General features: G+C 41.1%; 1 protein-coding gene across 2 annotated transcripts in view; it reads left to right on the top strand.

Moving 5' to 3' along the window:
- The window catches only part of LOC117257198 (low-density lipoprotein receptor-related protein 1-like), a 122,462-nt gene that overhangs the window by 32,655 nt on the left and 65,158 nt on the right, over positions 1 to 24,649 (top strand). For both annotated transcript variants that reach the window (XM_033627191.2, XM_033627190.2), the window contains exons 3-6: positions 8,105 to 8,242; positions 12,682 to 12,801; positions 14,487 to 14,615; positions 14,701 to 14,964. In XM_033627191.2, coding sequence (XP_033483082.1) covers positions 8,105 to 8,242; positions 12,682 to 12,801; positions 14,487 to 14,615; positions 14,701 to 14,964 — 651 coding nt within the window. The remainder of the gene's footprint in view (positions 1 to 8,104; positions 8,243 to 12,681; positions 12,802 to 14,486; positions 14,616 to 14,700; positions 14,965 to 24,649) is intronic.

Raw genomic sequence — 24,649 nt, 5'->3', positions numbered from 1 at the left:
TCATATTATATTCAATGTATAACAATAACAGCACAGAACACCTGATAAATCAGTGCAATTAAGTCAGATACTGAACACAGTGGCTGCAGAATGAATTTTGAGCAGATTATTTCCCACGAATGTTGCTTCAGAGATGAGTTCTTGATATTTTTAAGAACTTTTTATACCATTCTTTGTCTATTTTATGCATTTTTTTTTAAATTGAACAATTATACAGACTTAATAGACTTCTTTTTTTGGCAGATTCAGTGTTTTCTTCTCCCTGACACTTAGCCATTGTTCTGTGAGCTCTTTGGTTGTTTAAACTGCAGTAGGAGGCTGTTAGGAGACAGTGAAGGCTCTGTGAATATAGCTTGTGTTCAGGTCTTCATCGTGCCCTGTGACATTGTTTTTAAGTTTATATCTTGAATAATAATATGAACTTTATTCAGTTTCCTTCACAGAAAGGAATAAAATACTGAGATATAGGCCTACTGTATATTTTTTTAAGCTGTCTTACATCCCCTAAGTTTTAGAAGGCCTCCGTGAAGCTTTGGTGACCCCTAATAGGGTTCAGGAACCCCAGGTTGGGAACCACTGGTCTAAGTGACTAATGGAGACAGCAGTTTTTGAAACTAGTCCAGTATTGGGAGGGACAGCTGCAGCTGTAGTGGCATCAATTTACGTCCACTAAAAGTGGTTGTTTTTTCTACTGACAGGTTAAAATTTTAAGTGTCTGACAACATTATGGAGAGAACTCATTGGTGAAATGAAACGCTTTTTCTTACCTGTCACTGATACAGTCTGTTTTTGTCATCAAAGTCTGGCTCATGCTTCTGCATTTTCGTAATCAACTAAATATTCAGTCATGACATTACAAATCTTTTAGATGACACTCATTCTCGGAACCTATTGGCTGTATTTGGCGTCTGACTTCCGGCAGACGGTGATACAGCCTCTGGGGGCAGACCCCCGATTTTTTGGCATTCCGGTTTGATTTGGGCGGAGGAGGCGAATTTCCGTTTCCGACTTCTGTATATATATAAGTAAATATGCTGAACCATTGCGATGGATTCAGAGTCTGCAGTGATGCCAATTATGTTCCGCCTCGTTAGTTCACCGCGCGGACCATTTAACCTGGCAACAACTGCAGCCGGCTCAAACGTGATTGATCAATATCATGTGGACTACAAACAGCCTACAACCGGAAACCAGTGCTCTTCTGCTATTCTTCCGGAGGCAAGATCTCCAGGGTTTGCCTACAGAATCTACATTCACTGTATGTAGAGTCTGTATATAGAGACTAGATAACACTAAGCTATACTATCTGAACTCCAACACAACACACTCTTCTTGGCACTACTCTGTCCATCTCTCACTAACATTTCTGTTATTAAGAGTTAGGCACCTCTTGTGAGATTTCAGAGCGGCACCTCTCCTTGAAGGAGACTTGGTCACAATAATAAACAGAGCAGCGAAAGACACAGGAAAACATTTCATTTCTCTGAGGGAATTCTCATGTTGCCAGACTGTCCGTAGCAATAACAAACACTTTTAATGGTAGTAAATTGACGGTGCACAATTGCTCGCAGGAATGCAGTGCTCTTTCAATACTGGCCCAATTTCAGAAATTGTTGTCTCCATTATTAACTTGCACACAAAAACATGGGGAAATGGGGTCAAGCTTGAAAAATACAGAAGTGACCCTTTAATATTGTTTCTTTATAGGTATTGCACTGCAATTTTGATAAAGGCTAAAGCTGTTGGCGTGTGTTTGTAAAGGTAAAGGTAAAGTTCCACTGATTGTCACACACCTGAATGTGTGAAATTTGTTCTCCGCATTTGACCCATCCCTTGAGGGAGCGGTGAGCAGCGGAAGAAGTGAAATGTGTCCTGGTATCTGCTTATGTCTCTATGACGTCTGTAGGAGAGAAGTGAAGCCTTGGAACGATCTGTCATTCTCCATAGGAAAAGAACAGTCAAATCTCCAGCCTCAGTTTTCACCCACAGGCTCTGTCACAAGGAAAGCCTGTATGGGTCGATGATGGGAACACCAGGATGATTTTCCTTTTCCTTGGGTGCCCTAATTGAGCTACAGAACAGAATAGTTGAAGCTGTACCAGCCAGGCTGTGTAGATCTTTCACTGAACTATTCAATGAGCTGTGTAGAGAAACAGAGCAAATAGAAACTTCTCAAAGAAAAAAAAAAGGTTTGGGCCTGCTTAACCTGGCTCGCTCACAGTAGAGGAATGTTGAATAAAAGACCCTGTTTAATTCAAATTAGCGATGCCTTTTCCACCGCGGCCCCGCCGACCGCTGCCAGCTCGCTCAAGAATGAAGCCTTGTGGGGCTCTGTCCACTTCCTGTGGATGAGGTGTTCCACTCTCTGTCTGCTCTCTCACTTTCTCTTCCTTTCTCTTTGTTTCTCAACTGTGTTCGTTTTCCACACACTGCCCTCCCTCTTATACACTTACTGTAAATGGGTCAACAGATGTTGGAGGAAAAATAATGGGAGGAGATAAAGATGGAGAGAGAGAGAGTAAGGAGGAGGAACAGTTTGACTTTCCACATGGGTTGTGAAAGATGAGCCCTGTATAGGAGTGATTGGTTTCATATAAAGTTGATGTATCAAAGGAAGGAAGGAAGAAGTTCATGCATTTTGCTTGCAGTTTTATCTACTTTTCAGTAATAAGAAGAAAGAAATTTTCACTTTCTTGCTGAGAGTTAAATGAAAAGATCAACACCACTTTATTTTTGTTTGTTAAAGAGGAAACTAGAGCTTGCAGCTCATTAGCTTAGCATAGCAACATAAAGACTGAAAGCAGGGGGAAACAGCCAGACTGGTTCTCTCTAAAGTTCTACTGTCACCTCTAAAGCTCACTAATGAATATGTTGTATGTATCATGTTTAAAGGTTTACTATGCAGGAATTGTCACTTACTGTTTGTTAACACAACTTTAAAACTTGGCCCCTCCTCCCTACAATCGGTTCACTGCAAGTTACTATTATAGGAATGCTACATTTGTTGTAATGGAAAAGTAGATAGTTTAGCAAGCTCACTGAGCTAACCACCCGCACCTACCTGCCCAACAGAAAACAGGCCAACTCTGTGTCGTTCTTAATACCCATTCTCTCCTTCAGTGCTTGCCAGCGACAGTTCAAGTGAAAACCAACCCCAGATTCACACTTGTTTTAGAATGAGCTTTGTCTACTTGGCGTTTCCCCTCACTATATTTGCATTTTCCCGCTGCTATGTCTGAAATTTTCGTAGCTTCCTCTTGGATGAGTGCTACAGTCTGGCACCTGGTTTTTATAAAATCCTGACTTCACCTGCGCTCTAGTTTTGGCTGGGGGTTACACACCCAGGAATGCCCTGTACACAGCCAAATAAGAAGAAAATAAGAAAATACAGGCAGAGGGCAGGGTCTCTGCAGATAGATACACCGCCACATACAGCAATGTATCTCCATACACTGGTTTGTATAATATCTAATGAATTAGCATCGCATGAATGGCGTCATTACATCACTTCCTTAATGTAGAGTTACATAGGTTACGTTTAGGAAAGTATAGTTATATGTAGGTAAGGTAAGGTTTAGGAAAACAAACATGGTGATTACATCCCACAAAATGACCATTAATGTATCAAATAATCATGCAATAGCACCTTAAATTTGTGGGGAAAAAAAACTTTTTCTGGCATGCATTTGATGAACGAAAAATCCAAAAATGGCAAACTTTGTTGATTCACTGATGTAAACCAGGTTTAACAATAGCAAAACTATATCAAAACATCTGTTTAGAAACTCTCACACAACTCATCTAGTATAATCGAAGTTTTAGGTATCTAGTCTCATGCTCAGTGCATCCAAAACAGGTTGCATTGCTTTGCCTTTAGCCCTTTCTGACTGGGACTAAGAGTGAAATTTTTCACCTTTAGTTGTGGTCAGAAAGGGCTGTAGGCAAGGCAATGCATCATGTTTTGGAAGAACCTAGCATGTAGCTGGATACAGATGTTTAGGTAAGGTTTTGGTGTTGTTAAATGTGGTCCGCATTTAGCTCAATTAATAAACAATGTTTGTTGTTGTTGGATTCTTTGTCCAGCGGAGGTATGTGAAGTTTTCTTCACAAATTCAAGGTGACCTGGGATGAGTAATTGATACACAAATGGTCATTTGTTGGGTGAAGTATTCCTTTAAAATAACTTCTCCTGGGAAAAAGTCCTGTGTTTGTTTGATCCATCCACCACCCCAGCCTGTCTACCCTAACCCTAACCCTGACTTTTGTTCTTTATACTACTTTACTTTTCTTTACCCTGACAGTGCATTGGTCACCTGATCACAGCCTTCCAGATTACATGGGTTATACACAGATTCCTGGCTCATGATTACAGGACTATATATGAATAGCACTGTATTTCTTTCGTAGGTATATGTACAAACAGTGCATGAGAACAGCTGCTTTTGGGAAAACCCTGCATACTATGTCTTTAATCCACTGGCCATTTAAACCATCAGTGCAGGGACTTCCTCAAGTCTTGCTCTCATTGCTAGGTTGCCAGGCAACTGGTTGCCAAGAAATAATTTGAGAACATAATTCCCAGTGAAAACAGAAACTATAATTTATACATTTTGCTTTGTATATGAAATAAAGGCACAAGATACAATATTTAATAAGTGAGATTTAGACGGATGATAAGCAGTTTATTGGACCGGAGTAGCTGTATGCTTTTGTTGTAATGATTGATGGGTACATAGTTTGTCAGTCAGCTCACAGCCCATCGACTTGGAAAGTGATGACAGCAGTTTGGACATACAGTGCAGAGTTGCTGGCAACACACGGACTAGTTTAACTTTAGGACAGAAGTTGTGCTGAGTCATTAGTCTTTTTGTGGATGCAAGACTGGTCAGAGTCACAAGGCAGGGAACCTCATCCAAGAAAAAGAGTTCAGTAATAAGACCATTAAGTAGAAAGGCCCTCGCAGATTGTCCAGTGACTTTAGCAGTACATTCACTCCTCTATTGAGTTAAAGCCGCATACATTTAGTGTCTTAGGGGGAGCAGTTTTAGACCAACTCAAGATGTTTTCTTTCCCAGGGATTCTAAAATCCTCTCACAGCAGATACTACTATACCAGGCCTGCATGCCACTACATTGGCATGCTTATTGTTGGTGTTGTGCCTCTGAAATGGATGTGTGTATGCTGTAGATGTAGGGAGGGTAGTCATTTGGCCAGTTCCAACTAGGATAATGGTGTGTTTGTAATTCCTGCTAGTTTTCTCTAGTGGCTATCTTTTGCTGCCACAATGGTACTTTGAGTGTCTGCCTTGTGGTTTAGCCTGCTCAGTTGGCAAGAGGAAAAGATGAATGTAAATCCATGATGGATGAGAAGGGGAAGGCTGAAGTGTTGGGAAACAAGGTAAATGAACAAAACAGCTAGCGTTAGGAAATAAGGCAAACAGATGCACACAAATAGCCTGCTTTCTTGAACAAATCATTTTAGCATCAGAACTTTGTCTGGTACATTGAAATGAATTTGCCTTTGTGATGTTCCTACAGAGACAGGTTATTAAGGAAGTTTCCAAAATATTCTTGCAGATGTTGTACAAGTTTCCCAACTTGTGAATATTTACAAAATCTTCACTTTTTCCTGACATTACGGCAGTGAGCTCTGATTAATTACTGCAAAGCGCAAGCTCAGCATGATTGATCAATCACTCTGCTGAGTCACACAGATCCTGACGTATATTGTCTCATTATGACTTCAGTTAGCAAGTGGAAGTGGAAGAATCCACAAACAGAGGAAATTCTTGATGAATTTAAGTAAAAGGGGTCCACATTTGGCAACAATACCAAAAAATCAATTTACAATCCCTCCCACAACCTGTGCGCTATAATCTAATTCTCATTTATCCAGTGGTATGCTTAGTACTTCCAAAACAGGGAACTTAACAGAAAGTAAAACCTCTGCTCTCTTCAAAACCAGGCTCCATTGGCAAAAACATTATTTTTACTTTGCTGAACACAGGAGCTGCTGGTCTACCACTGCCTTGTTTAATTAGTTAGTTTGTGTTATTGTGTAACTTTGTTGTTTTAAAGGGTTATTTTGGATTCACCAAAGTTAAACAATAACACAAACAAACTATCAACTGAGGCAGCGGTAGACCAGACGCTCCCATGGTCAGCAAAGTAAAAATACTGTTTTGGTCAATGGAGTCTAGATGAATGGATGTCCTTTTTTTCTTCTTTTTTTTCGCTGTAGTTAAATGATGGCATCAATTCATCAAGAATTTTCTCACTTTTTGGATTCTTCATTCACCGTGAAGGCATACGGGAAAAAAAATTCTCTTCACACATGAGTAACTCAGATATAAATGGTATTTTGAGGGGTGAAGTATTCTGTATGACATTGAGCATCCCTAGATGAAGTTGGCCCACTGATTTTCAATAAGGTGAGCATGAGGAATCTTTGGAGGATCTGTTTTTAGTTTATTCATAGCCAGATTGTTTGCTGCAGGTTACTTCTGACTTGTATCTGGGTGTGTAATGGTTTGTGATGACACCCACCACAGTGGTGCCATCCACAGATATGAAGGAACAGATAGCTTGATGTGCACTCACTGGGGAAGATGGTAGAAAAATATTTCAGTGTTGCTCCAGTCTGACAAATATATTGTCAGACACACACAGTTCAGAAACTTTGTCGCCCACTGGCAGGATGAAAGGGCAGTGTTTTATAAAGATTGATTTGAAAGCATTTCGGCTTTACTGAACGGTTTACATTTGACACAAAATGGATGAAAGAGACAAAGGGAGAAGGCATATGACAAAGATCCCAGGGTAGGATCAGTCTTAGGAAATACATGGTGTTGTACTATATGTGCCGTCATGGCTTCAAACAACCCAGTTTGTAACGGAGTGTGTGGAGTGGCACAGCTGGAGCTGTGTTCACAGATAAGGTAGTACAGTGCAATTTCGGTATCTGTTTTGGCATGACATTGCACTTTTGTTTCTGCCTGCTGAGAATGGTTCTTGTTGCAAACATAAGCAGAGAAAACAATTTCAGCAGTATACCATACAGGGATTGTAAGTTACTGTTTTACGTTTATGTTTGTATGAGTCTATACATTGTTTTTAGGAAAATTCTGCATTGTATACCTTCAATGACTTTAGTTGACAGAGGCATACACAGACCCAGTTTTGCATCTTTTACTTTGACATACTTTACAACTTTAATCTAGTGCACTGCACATTCAAAATACATCAAATGACAGTTTAATAATGCAACTGAGAGAGACTTTATTTGGCTCAGATTTATTTGACTTGAACTAAGCGGCAAGTTCCGGGGCTAAATAAATTAAGCCAATGGAAAGTGCGGAAAACTGCAGCTCCTTGAATAGACACTTGAACCTGGCTCTAGAAGTGACTCAGTCCCCATAGAGACTCATGATGAAATGCCCAACTGTACAGCAGAAATAAACATATTTACAGCCTGGTACAAAAAACAGTTTTGGTCTCTATAGTTAATTTCCACGTTCATAACAGCTGCACAGTGATGCATTTTTATATAACTGGTTTAAATTTGTCCAAATATGGTCACCTTGGGTCACTTCTGGCTCCAAATATCCAAGATGGAGACAGCCAAAATGCCAAACTTGATGCTTCAAAACGGGAGTCCACAAACCAATGGGTGACATCCCTGTGGCTATATCCATTATTTTTATACAGTCTATGATTTGAACCAATAATGTCACCCACAATATTACAGGATGTCTAATATCTTCCTATTGCAGTTGACTCAATATATGTGGCCATGTTGCAGGAAAGATATGTTGGATTATCTGTAGTCTCTAATTAGATTGATGCACTGCATACAATTATGCCCAGATCAAACAGCATGAGTAAAATGAATAGATAACTAAATCATCAATTAATGGGAAACAATAGCAGAACCAGAAAAGTTGCCACTTCTATTTAAAAGATGAAATATTCGTTTCATCTGTATCGTTGATGTTCCTGAGGGTTTCATGAAATAAAATAGACATTTTTTCATTTTACAGAGAGTTATTATACTTCTTACTGTCCTTACTTTTTCAGTCAACCATAATTGCATGTGTCTTCCTCAGGTCCACACAGCACTGTATCACGTTGCCCTCCCAATGAGTACCAGTGTGGAGGAACCGAGCTCTGCATCCACATGAGCAAGCTGTGCAACGGCGCTCCAGACTGTACTGACGGCTGGGATGAGGGACCACACTGCAGAGGTATCACTGTCACACACACAGACATATTTTTGGGCTATGCAATATGCATATAAAAGAGTGCTCAGGTTAATAACACAATTCTCATGCTAGTACATCCTGTCTGTGTGAAAGAAATGGGAGTAGGAAGTCTGTTGTTCTATTTGACGCTTTCTTATCTTACAGTCCTCACCTCTGAAATCTTCACACTGAAGTCACAGTAACAGATTCATTTACCACATCAGTGTGAAAATACTGTGTTGTGTTTTTTGTTGCCACAATTCTGTTTGCTCTATGGAAACAAAATCAACTGTGTGTTTGACATCCCGTACCCGGATAAACTCATTTTTTTAACACTCGAATGGGGAAGTTGTCATTTCGGAACCTGAAACTAGGAAGCACATTTATGATGAGCCTTAAGAATGTAATGGCCTCTACAAGAATGTGCTGATCCAAGTTGACCACATCGAAAGAAAATAGAACTTGATTGTGCAAAAGACTTTAATGTATTCACTGAATAGATGGATTATTACAGGAAATGGTGAAGGTCTAAAGGGAACTGAGGAGTTCCTGTATTTGGGAGTCATGTCTGTCAAAAGGTTAGCAGAGAAACTCGACTGACGATGGAAAGCCAAATACTGTCCATCAAGCTAATTTGTGTCCAAATCCTAACAAAGGTCAAATAAATGTAAGAATAGCCAGCAGGCATTACTGCTGCATAACTAATATGCTGAATAAAAGCATAAATGCAACACTAGTCTCATTTTTTATGAGTTGAAGTAAAAGATCTGATACTTTTTCTAAGCACATTTGCACAATTTTGTTCACTGATGTGTTGAGAGCTGTATGGCGTATCAAGACGCTGATTAAACAGTATCCTTACTAAACAGGTGTACCTTTACTTGGGATGGTCAGGTTTTGCAGGAGTGTGCCATTGGCATGCTGACTGCAGGAATGTCCACTAGAAATGTTGCCCATGGAGTGAATGCTCATTTCATTACCATTCAAATAAACACAAGAAGTTTGTGCTCTAGAGAAATGATCAGCACTCAGTGAATAACCTTCTAAGCCCTATGATTAGCTATTATGGCAAGGCTTAACTATACAGACCAGTGAGCAGTGATAACTAACATGTCTTTGGGGTCATCAGGTGGGAGGCTCCTTTCACCAGTGTTTCATCTAGTTGGTCCCACGACACCTCCAGGAGGCTAGACAGTGATCTCTGGCGTCCCAGAGACGCTCCCCTAATGCCAGGTCTCACTGCTCCCCACACCAACCCAATAACCTCCTTTACCTTACTTACACATGGCTTTTTCAGCCCAAACAGCACTGCCACCTTCAAGAAACCCAGGCTCCGTAAGCTGTCTGCGATAACATTTTGGTGAATTTGGCAGTACATCCAACCATCCTTACAACTGCACACCAGCCTAGGACTTCCACATCCAACGTCCTCACCTGCAAGATCATCTGAGACCATCCTTTGAGCATCCCTGGCATGGTTTCTGACATATTGGGCAGAAATGATCCGGTTGTTCAAATTAATTGATGCATCAGCTGTCCGGGTGGCTGGTCTCAGATGATCTTGCAGGTGAAGAAGAAAAGGACATCAAATTGTCCTGCACTTTCAGACTGGCTGGACTTTAAAGTGAGAATGGACTCCTGTGTTTGTGTGTCTTTCATATCCACCATACATATCTGCCCATATGTGGGGGGGCACCAGCTTTCTGGGGACAACCATGGGGTCTGTGACTGTAAGGTCAGAATTCAATTAAAGGGTTGGGGTTTTTGTGTGTATTTGCGTCTGTAGCATAAATATCTCTGGTTGACATCTTTTGTCTCCTAAAGGGTTGTGTTTTCCAGTCAGGGGTCATCAGATTGATATGAGTGGTTTGCATTCTGAACCAAAACAGAGCAATTTACTGAGCTTTTATTTGCTCAAAATAAATATTTTGCGGTATGTGTCACGGTTGGTTGTTTACATTGTTGCCCATGTTGGTTTTCTAAACACATCTCAGTTGTTCGGTGCTCAGACTTGTTTTGGAAAATTCTGGGCATGTCTGTAATTTGAACTGTGGTTGTCCCAGCAGGCTTCTGCAGTGCAGCAGGAAGACTTGTGTGCTTGTCTATAATATTCATGCACTGTATGAGGATTGGCAGCAGGGCACTGGTTATATGGAGTAACTCATCTGGTGTTTAGTCTCATACAGAGCAGAACACTTAACAGTCGGGAAAAATAGCTGGAAACTGTATAGAAAAATGCTGATTTGTGATGTTTAGCTTTTTCTTGCTCAGCAGTTGGGGCTGTTCGGGTTCAAGATAAACTTTATTATTGATTTAGGAAATCCATTTAGTGCAGAAATACAATATGCGCAGCAGCACAGTATTGCACCAAAACTGTGGGCTTTTGTTTCTTTAATCTCAAAAGTTTTTTGAGATTCTTGCTCCGGAGGTGTTGTCTTAGTGTGAATTGTCTGCCAGTGTTTTCTGGGTGAAGTGAATCACTGGTGACTGATAGATCTCAGCGTGGTTTGATATGACTGTGTCTGTTTGACTATGACTCACTGTGTCTTGATTTATAGCTCACAGGATGTGCAGCGCACTGTTGAAAACGCTGCAGAAATTCCATTATGCGTCGGTCAGCTGACTGGAAGGTGTGACTGTAGCATGTTGTGTTTGTGCTCTTCTATATTTGATGTGTGTGTAGCCTTGGAGATGGTCTGGGTTAGCAGAGGGGCATTGATTGTGAGTGCAGGGCCGAAGCATTTATTTGTTTTACTTATAGGAACATTCCACATTCAACCAAGAGGAAGTCGTATTGTAATGATTGAAATGTAAAAGTGAAAAGCAATTGCAAGTACAATCATAATGGAACAACAATATCAGTTGATATAACGATTGGTACAGCAATAACCACAGTGTTAAATATTACTATTGTTATTACATCTGAGATGAGCTGAAGACATCTAGGAACTGAAAAATCAATTTACTGAGATGGGCTTTTTGGATTTAGAAGTAAATTGAATCCACAACTACACATTTCGGCAGTTGAATTTTATCATGCATATACATTCAATTTACAGTCCTGAACTATATGGGTAACCTGAATTCTTTTTTTTCCCCCAAGGACCATGCAGTGCTTTATGCTAAAGACAAATAATACAAGTTAATAAAATCCAAAACACAAGACATAAAACTAGACAAAATAATTTAAGCAATTCAAACAAATACCATCAGGAATGAAGAACAGTCATGAGATAGAGAATAGGGAAAAGGATACTGAGTTTGCCTGAGGATCTCAGGTAGGGAGCTCCACACATGAGGAGCCTGGTTGCTGTCAATGATCTCGATGGATGCATTTGTTATTCATAAAATAATTTGATAGCTCCAGGCACCTCTGTGCCTTATGAACTTGCCATCTCTGCCATTTTTTAGTTAAGACTGTTATAGTATTAGAATGGTGTTTGCACAATAGCAGCACTGTGTTCTGCAAAGAATAGCTGTGTTATTAATATCTCCGCCTGAGGTAAGCCCCGGGATCATGCGTTCGGGTGTGTGTGTGTATTTGTCTGTCGTGGCAAATCTTGCATGCTACTGGGCCTATCAGCCTAATGTTTTCTGTGCATATGTATGACTGTGTGCTCAAGGCATGCACTTTACTGAGTGTACCTTTCTAGTTAATTCTAGCACTCTTGATTTTGTTATTCTCTATCTGTACTGTTTTTGCACTGAGCTGTTGTTCACATATGATCCATTTGTCGACTCAAATGAATTTTCCAATCAGAAGCCTTCATTTTCACCGGTGACACATTCTGTTTCAGTAGATATATGTTTTTTTTGTTGTTGTTTTCAGGGACAGATCTAGAAACTGTATCTGAGAATCTCTTCATTTTTGAAAGTCACACTGCATCCAATCCCACTCACTGTAGATCACATCTTGTTGATGGTTAACTGAACTGACTCTGAATGTTTTTCACTTACTATTTATATTCACCTTATTGTCAAGAGGAGGCTGCAGAGAGTATAGTTCAACTATTTAGCCAGACACACATCAAGTATTAACGCACTTTACCACCCTGCTGAGCTGTAAATTTTCCCCAGGAATTGTACAATGGCAGCTTCAGAAGCACCTGCTCCTGTCAGGCATGCCTGTCTCTGTGTCTTCTGCCAGATAGTACCCTGCAGGATGAATGAAATGAGTGATCACAGTATAATCTGTGGGTTTAAAGTGGTATGTTTAGAGGATTATTGAAGAATTATACACAAATCCAGCTCCTATTGGAACCACTGATGCAGTGTTTTTAGCCCGATAACAATGTCTGTAACAAGAAAGAAACATGAATAAACACCTTATGTCTTAAGTCACTCCTTTATACAGTGTCAGTCGTCTCCCGTTCTTGCTACACACATTATTCTGACACTCACTCTTGTCTTCTGTCCCCCTCCCTTCCTTTGTCTCCCTCCAGAGTTTATATCCAACTGCTCCCTCATGGGTTGTCAGGAGAGCTGTGCAGTGACTCCAGGAGGGCCTGCTTGTTACTGTAAGAGTGGTTATGAGATCAGCGCAGATGGAAAGACATGCAAAGGTGAGTTTCTGTAAGCAATGGCCACCCTCAGTATGCGTCGCAAGTGTTAAATCAATAAGTCGGGAAGAATAGTTGATGTTTGTTTTTTTATTCCTGGATGAAGTGTTAAAGAGCCGGCAATGACAGGATGAGAACAACAACAAACAGATGCTTACGTAGTAATCTTTTCCTGTAGTTTTGCATAGTCAGACCTATTCCCACACTTATTTCTAGTGCTGTGCCAGTGCTGGAGAAAGATCTGGCTGAACCCATCATGATTCCACACTAGGGGAAAAAGTGCTGTGGGTTGTTTGTATTTCTTTAAACCCTGGGTCTTTAACAGGGGGACAGAAACCCCTAGGGGGTCCTCAGAGACCTATTCATGTAAAAACAAACAAACAAAAAGTTAATATACAGTACAAAACATTCTTTCAATCCCATGAATTCTCTTGTGCAATGTGAGTTACCTAATGTTAAATCACTGTGCACCACCTGTTTTTTTGTTTGGGTTTTTTGCGAGGTGAACTAGCTAGCTAACAGTTATATACTATTGGAACATATTGGCCAATTAGCTGTATTATTATTATTACAAGTGTACAGACATTCTTGTGAGCTACAATGGATCGTTTTGTAACTTTTCAAGCAAGAGACTCTGAAATACCATCCACCTCAGAAACCACTAGTAAAAGTACAGAGGTTGAGGCTAATGCACCTAGCTTTGCTACAGCTCCTGCTAACTTAGCAGCTAAAGGCAAAGGCAAACAAGAGAAGACCTAAAAATATCCAGAAAATTTTCAAGTACAACTGAATTTTATATGGAGGGTGTCCCTGCTCTGTGCCTCTGTCAGCAAAGGGGTCCTTGGCCTGGAAAACAACAAGGACCCCTGGTTTAAACCAATTACATTGTCTTGGGCAGCGCTAAGCCCAGGATGCAGCGATGGTGCTTCTGCAAAATAGCGTTGGGATGGAAGTTGTTTAGGTCAAACATTTGCAAAAGAAAACCCCAAATAGAGCATTAAAAGTTTTAATGTGTAAGTTAGGTTGCTACCTCAGAGATTTTTATTGTTGTTTCACACACAGCTCTAAAACAGTTTGTGGAGCTAGGTCAAGCTACGCAAAACTAGTTTAATGTAATGACAGGGATTTTAAAAACAGTTTCATCCAGATAGCACAAGGGGAGGAAAATTCTGTCTGAAATAAGCTGCCAATGGCCGGCTTATTGAAAAGTCTTCATCCTGTGAGTCAGACGACTTGTCCGGTAACTCCACATCAATGCTGGAGTCCAAAGCTGCACCAGTGTTTACTCAGGTTTTGGCGAGGCTGAATCAAGTGCAGAGCACACAGTGGGTAGTTCAGGGGGCCCTGGGAGTGTGGAGCATTTCCCACACCAGCCTGTTTAGAAACATTCATAACTTAACAGTCACTGAAATTATAGAGTCACAGGCATTGATGAACAACACTTGTAAACTTCACTGATGTCATGGTTATTTTGCAAAACACATCACAGTGTAATGAATCACTAACTCAGTCTGGCAAAACTAAACTGAGCAGGAGATGCAGAATTGTTAGCTTTTAAAGCTAAATCAGTGTTTTATGCCCCATCTGTGCATATGTTTTTATTGTGTTTGCTGTTCCTACCAATTTCTGAACTATAATTTGTTATGTGCCATACCCTAATAAGACCATCTGTGGTTTCTGTGGTTCAGATTTTGATGAGTGTAGTTTGTATGGGACCTGCAGTCAGACCTGTACCAACACTGAAGGCTCCTACACCTGCTCCTGTGTGGAAGGCTACTTGCCCCAGCCAGACAACCGCTCATGCAAGGCCAAGAATGGTAAGTACCAGCAGACAGCAGCAAGATTGAATGTGTGGATGTTCTGTTCATGTTCCTCCTGTAAACCATTCCTGTCACGTTCCAGTGCCAGTAGACCGTCTGCCTGTCCTGCTGATCGCCAACTCCCAGAACATCCAAGCCACCTCCCTGAGCGGCACCACGGTCCACAGCCTGCTGTCCACCAGCACCAAGCAAACCACAGCTATGGACTTCCTCTACGCCCAGGAGACTGTCTGCTGGATCCACGTAGGAGACGCCCCTGCATCCACACACCTCAAATGTGCCAAGATTCCCAATCTGAAGAGCTTCACAGAGGAGAGAGTCATCAACATCTCCCTCAGCCTGCACCGTGAGTACACCTCGACAGCATGCAGCTTCGTCCCGGTACATTTATAAAGCACAGTGTGATCTGCACAGGCTAGAGTACATACAGTTCAGTTCTCTACACATTATACATAATACAATGGCAGAAAAAGTTGCCTCAGACTGCAACAGGGCAGAGTATGTGTATGTGAATGTGTATGAGTGTGTGTTATAAATTTTCAGGGTGTTTTATACCTGGAGGCCACAAAAGGTGAATATTCCCTGCAGATTTCATTAGCTCATGTGGCAAGGCTGGAAGAAAACACCGTGCACCACCTGTGGCTACACAGCAACCTGTCAAACAACTCATGATTTTTTCAAGCTGAATCTTCTACTTTTGGTAGTGCTGTTTGCTACTGTGGGAATTTCACGCAGCAAAAAACACAGACCTGATCCACTCTTCAGAAAATGTATTTTGAAATAAAAATTTAATCATTGCTCGTAATGAATCTTTCGATAGTGATATATGTTTGCCTAGTTAGATCCTGTGTGACTACAGTGCCAGTTTTTCCCTTGCTTAATATACAAAGGAGGAAGATTGTATTTGTGTCGCATTTCACTCAGAGAAGTCCATCCCATGCTTCCATTATTCATGCAGGTCTGGCTAAAATATAGTACAGACTTGATAGCACAGTAGATGAGAAACGATGAAAATACAGACCAAAAAAAAGCAGCACAGCAGACATCCATTTCGCCCACGGCTCCTTCAGCAGGTGGACCTTGAAACTATTAAATAAGCTGGCTGGAAGTTGGTTTCCACACACACACACACACACACACACACACACACAATTCAAAGAACATATCCAAATTCAATAGGAATTGGCCTGGTAAATACAGTAAAAGCACATTGAGGCAGATGTTTTTTGTCCTGTTTTCTGTCCTGTTGTTCTCTGGAAATAAAGGCAATTGAAATCAGGTGTCTGCTCATGTGACAGTTATCTAACAAATCAGAATTGTAAGTCTGGTTCACCTCTGGCCTTCCAAGGTCTTCCCCACCTATCAGTAGCAACCCCAACCTTTGGTTAAAGACCTCAGCTTATCCTCACCTCAACTTATTATTTTTTGTCTGCTTCGCATCCTTTGCAGATGGGGATTTGGCCAGACCTGTTAGTCTGAGTGAATTCAAATGCGCTTCACTTTTTAGAATGTAAACAGGTGGAGAAAAAATGTCCCGAAATGTTGCCAAAACCGAATCGAGCATCAATACGTACGTGCTCGTGCGCAGCCCATGAGTCAGCGCTATGGTGGCAGCACATTAAAAGCAGCTGTGTTTTTCCATGGTTTAACTTTCAGAGAGAGTCATTTCTTCTGTTAAAATGAAACTAAAAGACAGCCCTTGAAGATCTAAAGGAGCGCAGTTGAGTGCAGTCATGTGTAGTGCATGCTCCTGAGTGTTGACAACCAGAGGGTCAAAAGCCTCCGCACCCACACATGCTTCACCTCCCATCTATTTATTACGTCTTTGCTTTAAGTTTCTAGCCCTGTTGCGGCCTGGTTTTCTTGTCTTGAATCAGAGAGAAAGCAGCCATAGAACAACACATATATTCACACAAAGCCAGCAGGAATGCATCACTGTATTATCTTTAAGGAAGTTGGTTGCAGATGGTTTATAACTATCTGCATTGCCAGACTTATCCGCAAACACTGATTAAAGGACTTGCCTTAAATTAAAGCGACATTCTCATTCACTTAGTCATTATGCTTATATTCTCTGCACTGTCCTTCATAGTTGTCTCCACAGTCTCTTAACTCCACTTCTGATCTGTACACACTCAAGGTATAATGCCGTAGCAGATTGAATCATATCGCTCAGCTTTATTTCTTTCTGTTTTGTACTTGCACACAAGCATTGTGACCGATCACATCCACTCAGTATGCAGCAGCTCATCTCCATTCACATCCCTTTTCCATGTGACTAAAGAAGGCATTAACATGACAGAAATGACTTTCTCAGCACAGACCATCAGAGAAAATGAAAAGGCCGAATGATGACAGTCGGGCAGATGTGTCTTCCACATGCTCATACGGTGCGGTGTAGCTGTCATTTGGAAATATGTTCATTTCAAACCAGATGATATCAGGCAAGCTCCGAACAATGGAAATTATGCATGAGGCATTTTGGTATCCCTCACAGTAATAAGTGGAAGCCTAATGCACCTCTAAGTCTGTATTGAGCCACATCTGTTATTAGCACATTATACAGTACATCCCTTAATCAATCAGGCTTATGCAGGAACAAAGACATCATAACACCCCCATCAAAATATTAGAAACAGTACCACAATGATATGGAGATTTAGGAAAAAATGTATCTGTGCTTAATTATTATAATCAGAGTAATTAAAATAAAAAGCATTATCACTATAAACCATGCAGCGTTAACGAGAACCTCGGCTCGACAATTTAAGAACCAGAAGAATGTACAAAAATTCCAGCAGCTTCAGCCGGGTTCTCCACGGCTGTCCTCCCCTCCACACACGCACCCACACACACTGCGGCGCTTGTGCACACACACACATCCTGATACACATGCGTGTGCGAACACACACAGATAAAATGGAGAGCTGGCTGCACTGAGGAGCATGGACAGGATGTGCGTGACTGATGCCGAAGGATTAGAGCTGTATTGGTGAAATAAGGAAGCAATTGAAGGGCATCGTACTTCCTGTGTTCAAACGACAATATTACTGGTTTCATGTCAGTGTGTGTATGAGTGACATGACAAAAAGAGACATGCCATTTGAAGGCATTTCAACACAAATTGACAGAGAAAAAAAATACTGGTTATTTCCTAGTATGACTGTTTTGCAGAATAAACCATATCTCAGAGGCAGACAGGCACTGGATGTGACACAAAACATGGAATAAATAGTATAAAGCTTAATATTTATGATGACTTAGACAAATGATGTCAGGAATATCTAAATCTGCATCCTCTGACCACCCAGAGGACCCTGAATGCTTAGCGTCAGCGTAAAAATATACAATACAAAAGGGCACATTTTTCTCATCTGTCCCAGCCCATAATCTGGAGAGACTGCCCAGACAGCAGAGTTGGTCTTTTGGACAGGCTGCTGGCGTGTGAGTGTGACAGCATAGGAGGAGCAGGTTTATGCTTACAGTCAACATGGATGGAGCCAACAGCAGTAACCAATGGCAGGAGTGAACATACAGGAAATGATGCGCGTGTGGTTGGAGTGACTCATGACCTCAGAATGCCACAGACGAGTTGTCCAGATGTTCCTCCACCTCCCTCTCTCTCTCTCACTCTCTCCCTCTCTCTTACTTTCATTACATTCCCTTTGACTCTTTTTTTTCTTAGTCCCACTTTCCTCTTCCAAATGTCCTGAAACATACACTTACTCTCATTCTATATTTGACAGTGTCTGCTTCTTGCCATTGCTAATTATACCAGTCACTCACAACCATTGTCAGACACACAAAAGTGGTGATGTAAGCACCGTGTGACTGTGAAAAATGGAACTTATTTTTTCCATTACTTTTATCTTACATTAAACAAAAAACACGGAATGTATCTGAGTTTATTTTGATTCATTTTCCGTAACCACTTATCCTGTTGGGGGTCGCTGCAGTACTGGAACCTATCCCAGCTGACATTGGTTGAAAGGTGGGGTTCACCCTGGACAGGTCGCCAGACTATCACAGGGCTGACACATAGAGACAGACAACCATTCACACACATTCACACCTGCAGCCAGTTTAGAGTCACCAATTAACCTAACCTGCATGTCTTTGGATTGTGGGAGCCGAAGTACCCGGAGAAAACCTACGCTGACACGGGGAGAACATGCAAACTCCCCCACTCCAGGTTCAAACCAGGAACCCTTTTGCTGTGAGGCGCCAATGCTAACCACTGCACCACCGTGCCATACAAAATGCGTTGGCCTAAAGTAGTAAGTAGTAAAGGAGGTTCACTGTTGAGCCTTTATTTAGGCAAAGTGGTGCCTTGAGCTAAATGCTAACATCTGCATACTAGCATGCACACGATGGCAATGCTAACATGCTGATTTTTAGCAGGCATAATGTTTACTATAAACCATCTTAGTTAAGCATATTAGCATGCTAACATTTGCTAATTAGCAGAGGTGGGGGACTTGAGTCACAAGACTTGAGACTCGCTTAACTGACATTGATAAAAGACTTGGCTTGATATTCATGATTTGAAACTTGACTCGGACCTGAGACAGATGACTCGAAAAGACTTTTAAATCAAATATTTGCATTTTTAAATATTGAGAAGTTTTGATTATAAGACACAGCTGGGTAATTTTCTTGTGCTGTGTGTGCAAATCTACTGGCAAACTACAAGGCCACACCAGCAGAGGCCCACACACAAGGCAACTATCATGGAGGGGGCTAATTCAAAAATAATAAAGTTTGGATTTGGTCTAACTTCATCCATCACTACAAAACCCACAATGAAAGGTACAGAAATGTCTTTTTTTAGCTAACGTATTAGCTTATTGAGTCATCAGAATTTTAAATGACTTGACTTGTCTTGCTTGACCTGAGCAATGACTTGACTTGAGTTGTGTGGTTCTCACCATCATATCTTGGGACTTGCGAGAGACTTGAAGGTTAAGACAGAAGACTTGCTTGTGACTTTCACATGTTTGACTTACTCCCACCTCTGCTAACTAGCACCAAATAAAGTACAGCAGAGGCTGATGAGAATGTCATTAGTTTTACAGATACTTAAAGGCGCTGTATGTAAGAATGTGGCCAAAACGGTTACTGCACTCAAATTCAAAATACTGCCGTGAGTCGTGTCTGCCCTCCCTCCCCTACAGATTCAAGGTTGCTGGACAGCGGCACGCTGGTGACTGATTTATTTACCCACGGGCGGCTGCCGTGGCAGGGCTGCGTCGCCGCGTCCTTGATCTTCGGTTTTCCAGCGGACCGTTCGAGCAAGTCCGAGCCGCTAATGCTATGTACCGGGACACTGCTAATGCTGCTTGCTGTGCTGCTGTAGCACAGTTGTAACTGTAACTGATGCTGAGACTCTACTGACTGCGTGACTGGTAGATGGCGGTGGGTGGCACAACAGGCCAAAACACAAATTCAAAACATAAACATGATTTGCAGACCCTAAAATTTTTTTTAAAATACGAATATTCTGGCTGTACTATTATTATCGGTGAGATCAGTATGTTATATTAACATTATTCCTTAGTCTCTGTGACATATTAGGGTGATTTTACGACTATTTGCTTTAGATTTCTTACATATAGCTCCTTTAATTAGGAACCAAAGAACTTGGCAATCTACAAGTTTGACCTCATGTTGATGCGAAAGATAAGGGATTACCAAGTGATTGCATTTCATCCTGAGGGGACCATGAATGTCTATACTAAAATTTGTGTCAATCCATTCAATAGTTGTTTAGAGATTTCACACACAAAAAAAACTAAAATGTCAGCCTCATGGTGGTGCTAGAAAAGTCCATTGATCAACAAAGTCTGTAGGAACCAAGAGTGTCTGTTCAAATTTCATGGCTATCCATCCAGTAGCTGTTAAGAAGTTTCAGTCTGTACCAAAGCAGTGGATCGACCGACAGAGCATGGCTTGAGCCGGATAGAAACTGGATTATAAAAACAGCACTTGCAGTGCAAACACATTGCATTTTCAACATTTATTGTTTAAAATTACTTTGAGGTACTTTGGTGCATGAGCCATATCTAAATTGCTTTTCCTCACAATTTATCCTCATCATTTTTCATTCCATAATCTGAATGAGCTGTGCTTGTCAGACATCATTTATTGTAAACTGTAGTGAGGAGTGCCTTATTGCAACATGAAACAATCTTTGAATACACGTGGTACATGAAAATCAGTTTAATCATTTGTTTCTAACATATAGGTGCTGAGAGCTCTCCCAATGGGAAACTTAGAAATGAAGCTTAACTCTCAGTGGTCCTGTAGATGCTGATGCTCCACACTATGCACGGGAGGGCTGATCTCAGAGCTGTCACTAAGCTCTCCTTTCTCTGCTAGTACTGTAAAAGCTACAGTACCTGCTCCCCCCTGCACAGTGAGCTACAGTGTGCTGCTTAGCACAGACACTGGCCTGAAATCTCCTTAAGAGGTCATGTGCTGTTAAAAGGCAAGCTGGTCAGCACATTTTCAAATCTTCTCTCTATTCAACACTTTGTTCAGCTTTAAACCTCTCTCCCATTCCTCCTCTCTCCTTTTGGTGCATTAACTTTGAACCATGAAATACATTTTAGTTCCTCAAAGTATCCACTTCCTTTCCCCTCTTGCTTTGTGTCTGGATCTTCACAGAACCATGATTTTTTTGTTGTTGTTTTTTGTCCATTCTCCCCCTGCCTGTGTGTTTCTAGTGTGACGCCTAGCGTGACGCCTTCACCAGATGCTGGAGGGAGTGTTTTGGAGTTTGGGAGGTTGGCGAGGGGAAGTGGGGGTTGGGGTGTATGAATGGTTGGTGTTAAAGCTTCAGTCACAGTTCAAAAGTGACAATTTGGAGGTATCAAAACCATATCAGCCGCCTTTAGTGATGCCTGTGATATAACTACACTATTCACCCCCCTGTGTTAGCGCCGTAGTACGAGCAGCTGGCGCCTGTGAAGATGTTTGCTCCTCACTTGTACTCCTACATACAGTTATTGGAGTAAAACTCTGCCTAGCATTGCCCCATTTGCAGTACACTTTAAATACATTATCTAGACATCCACTTGGCTGTTGTTTTTCTTAGACCAACGGGGAGCTGAGAGATGAACGAGGAAACACGTAGAAAACAAGTTGTTTAGCGAGAGAAGGAGGGGAAAAAAAACGAAGAAGGTGGCCGGTTCTGTTTTTTCAATTATGCTGTGTTGTTTTTTTATAGCATAGTTTGAGACAGACAGAGCTGCAGTTAATGAATCCAGACTGTTTTCCCACCTCTGGGGAACATACAAAGGGGGGGATAGGGGGATGATGCATGGAGGAGGAGAGAGAGAATGGGAAGAGATTGAGAAGTCCTTGCTGGAGCCATTTCTATTCAGCAGAGGTGGGGGAAAATAGAGAGCAGGGTTGTCAGAAAGCAGGGGACAAATTTTTTCAGGTCTTTTAGTAAACTTTTCAAATATTGCACAATCTCCTCTTTTTCCCCCTTTGTTTACCCATTGCTTAATCAGTGAATCAGTGTGTTGTGAGGCAGCTGGAAGCATTTAAACAGAGAACTCTGTGTTAAAAATTAAGAGCACCTTTGGGAATACGGCCCCTGATTCCCATAAACCTCAGAAATGCTGCTGCACAATGGCCAAGTTTCCCTGGTGGAAATCAGATATCGCCCTCTCTCTTTCTTCTCTTCTCTGTCTTCTTTCTTTTCTTCTCACTTTTTCTTCCTTTCCTCTCCGTCCATCTGCATTTTTTCTTTTATCCGTTTTCCACTTTTACTCGAACCCAAAGTATTTGAAAGACTTCCATTTCCCTCCCTCTGCTAGCCAGGCTCTTCAGAAAAATGTGTCAGTTTTTCTAAACACAGAGGGCTCCTCTGGAATTACAGTCAGATTTATTGGTCCGGAGCTGGTAAGCTTTCACTATGCACACGTTTATTGCGCTGTTATGGCGAGGAATCTGCTTTGTCATTTCCCCCAACCCAAGCTTTTCACTTCTGGTTGGAGAAATCGATCCTCTGGTCTCCCCTAAATCATCACAGTGACCTGCTCACCCTGGTAAACATACCATATCAGACCTCCACCCTTAGCACTGAGCGCAGCACGACCATGGCCTCCTGCAGCATGACTTTAGCCCTATATCTGAGGTGTTTGTGTACGTGTGAGTCGGCGTGTGTGCAGAGCAGATCTTGGGGCAGCTGTGAAAATACAAGTCTTGTGGTTTATGAAGCCCTCCTCCCCACTCTTAAACTCTCTCTGTAGTCATGCAGACTTATAGTTTTCATTTCGAGTTAAGCTCAGTGTTTACAGGTACTTCAGTCAGTGCTGCAAGAATTATTCAGATGCTTTGTTTACGTAAAAGTAGCACAAATTCTCAGATACAAATAAAAGACTTCATATTATCTTCATAACACAACTTAAAGGAGCTGTATACGACATTCAGAGCATATCTATGATTCAGAGTCTGGGGTGGTATAGACTGAGCACGGTTCTCAACATGGAGGTGGCTGAGCCGGCGGCTAGCAGCTGACGATGCTAACTTAATTGACAGTGCTAATGACGGCAACAGTGCTGACAGAGCTAACATCGTTAAATGGGGAAACTGAGAGGTGGGCGCTAAATGTCTGCAACAACAACGTCTTGATATCAGTGCTTACCACCATATGATCAGTGATTTGCTAGCCAGAGGGACAAACTCACGGGGATTCACATGTACAAAGATGCACCCGCGGCTGGCTAGGCTACTACAACAACAAACCGAGAAGTTTGGATTACGATATAGCTACACAGAGGTATGACTTCATTCTTTGCTCAGGATGCCATTACTCCACTATATGTTTACATTAAAAAAATAGTGGTGTGCTGTTATATTAATGTTCCGAATGTCACATATTGCTATAATAAATATTTTTATTTTAACAATGGACCACATGACTACGGTGTGAAAGGGATCACTTGTAGTGACAAATCAACATGTAATTATCACCAATGCCAAAGTTCTCCTTAGCTTTATGGAGCCCTTTAGCATCTTCCAGCTCATTGTTTTCATTTTACTATACTTGACTGCACTATTTAGTTCAAATATATATATATATATATATATATATATATATATATATATATATACTTTTGAAGAAAAAACCAGACTGTACTTGACCCGCCCACCACTAAAAGGCAGATAGACAAAGTCAGTGACTAGTGACAGCTGCAACTAGCAGGTAAACTGAACATTTTGGTCAGCTGTTTGTAAAAAAAACCCAAAGCTAAGATAAGTTGGCAGATTTACATTTATCAGGACTAAACCTCAATGTAAGTGATTTGTAATATTGGGCTTTATAAATAAAATTGATTGATTGATTGAATGTCAAACGAATGCTATTGTTAGGTGTAACTTACTCCATATTGCCTGGATGTGAAAACTGAAAACATCTGTTTGCTAACAACTTACCAACTTGAAAGGTGATAATATGTCAGTGTTGTCTTTGCAGCCTCCTTCCACTGCCCCCAAGTGTACAAAAATTTTTTTTAAGACTGTGAATGTTGTTTTGGCTACTATGGAAGTAGTCCTCCTTGGTTTGTGGACTCCCATTTGGATGTCTTGAGTTTAGCATTTTGGCAGTTACCATCTTGGATCTTGGAGCCTAAGGTGACCAATATTTAGATGAAAGGGTGGAGCTTACCCTGACGTTAGCTTCCTGCTACCTTGGTTAGCTCACTGCTACCTTGGTTAGTTCAATACATTTACAGTTATGTTGAACTTGGTTGATGGTAATGCTAATTTTTGCTAATGAAAAAAGGTCAAAACCATTCAAACAAAATGTAGACCACATAGCAGAAACATCCATCTCTTTAGAGGGTCTTTTAGTACAACCAAATACTGAACAAGACGTTTTTTAGGTGACCAAAATGCATAAAATGAAAACACACTGAAAAAGCGCCTGGCTATGGCCATCTGTTATATAGCCTATAGCAATGCATCTATATGCTCAATATAGGTTTTTTTTTTTTTTTTTTTTAAATCTAGGTTTGCAC

Source organism: Epinephelus lanceolatus, chromosome 1 (genome assembly GCF_041903045.1).
Source record: "Epinephelus lanceolatus isolate andai-2023 chromosome 1, ASM4190304v1, whole genome shotgun sequence".
Classification (NCBI taxonomy): Eukaryota; Metazoa; Chordata; class Actinopteri; order Perciformes; family Serranidae; genus Epinephelus; species Epinephelus lanceolatus.
This window is presented reverse-complemented; position numbering and strand designations above follow the sequence as displayed.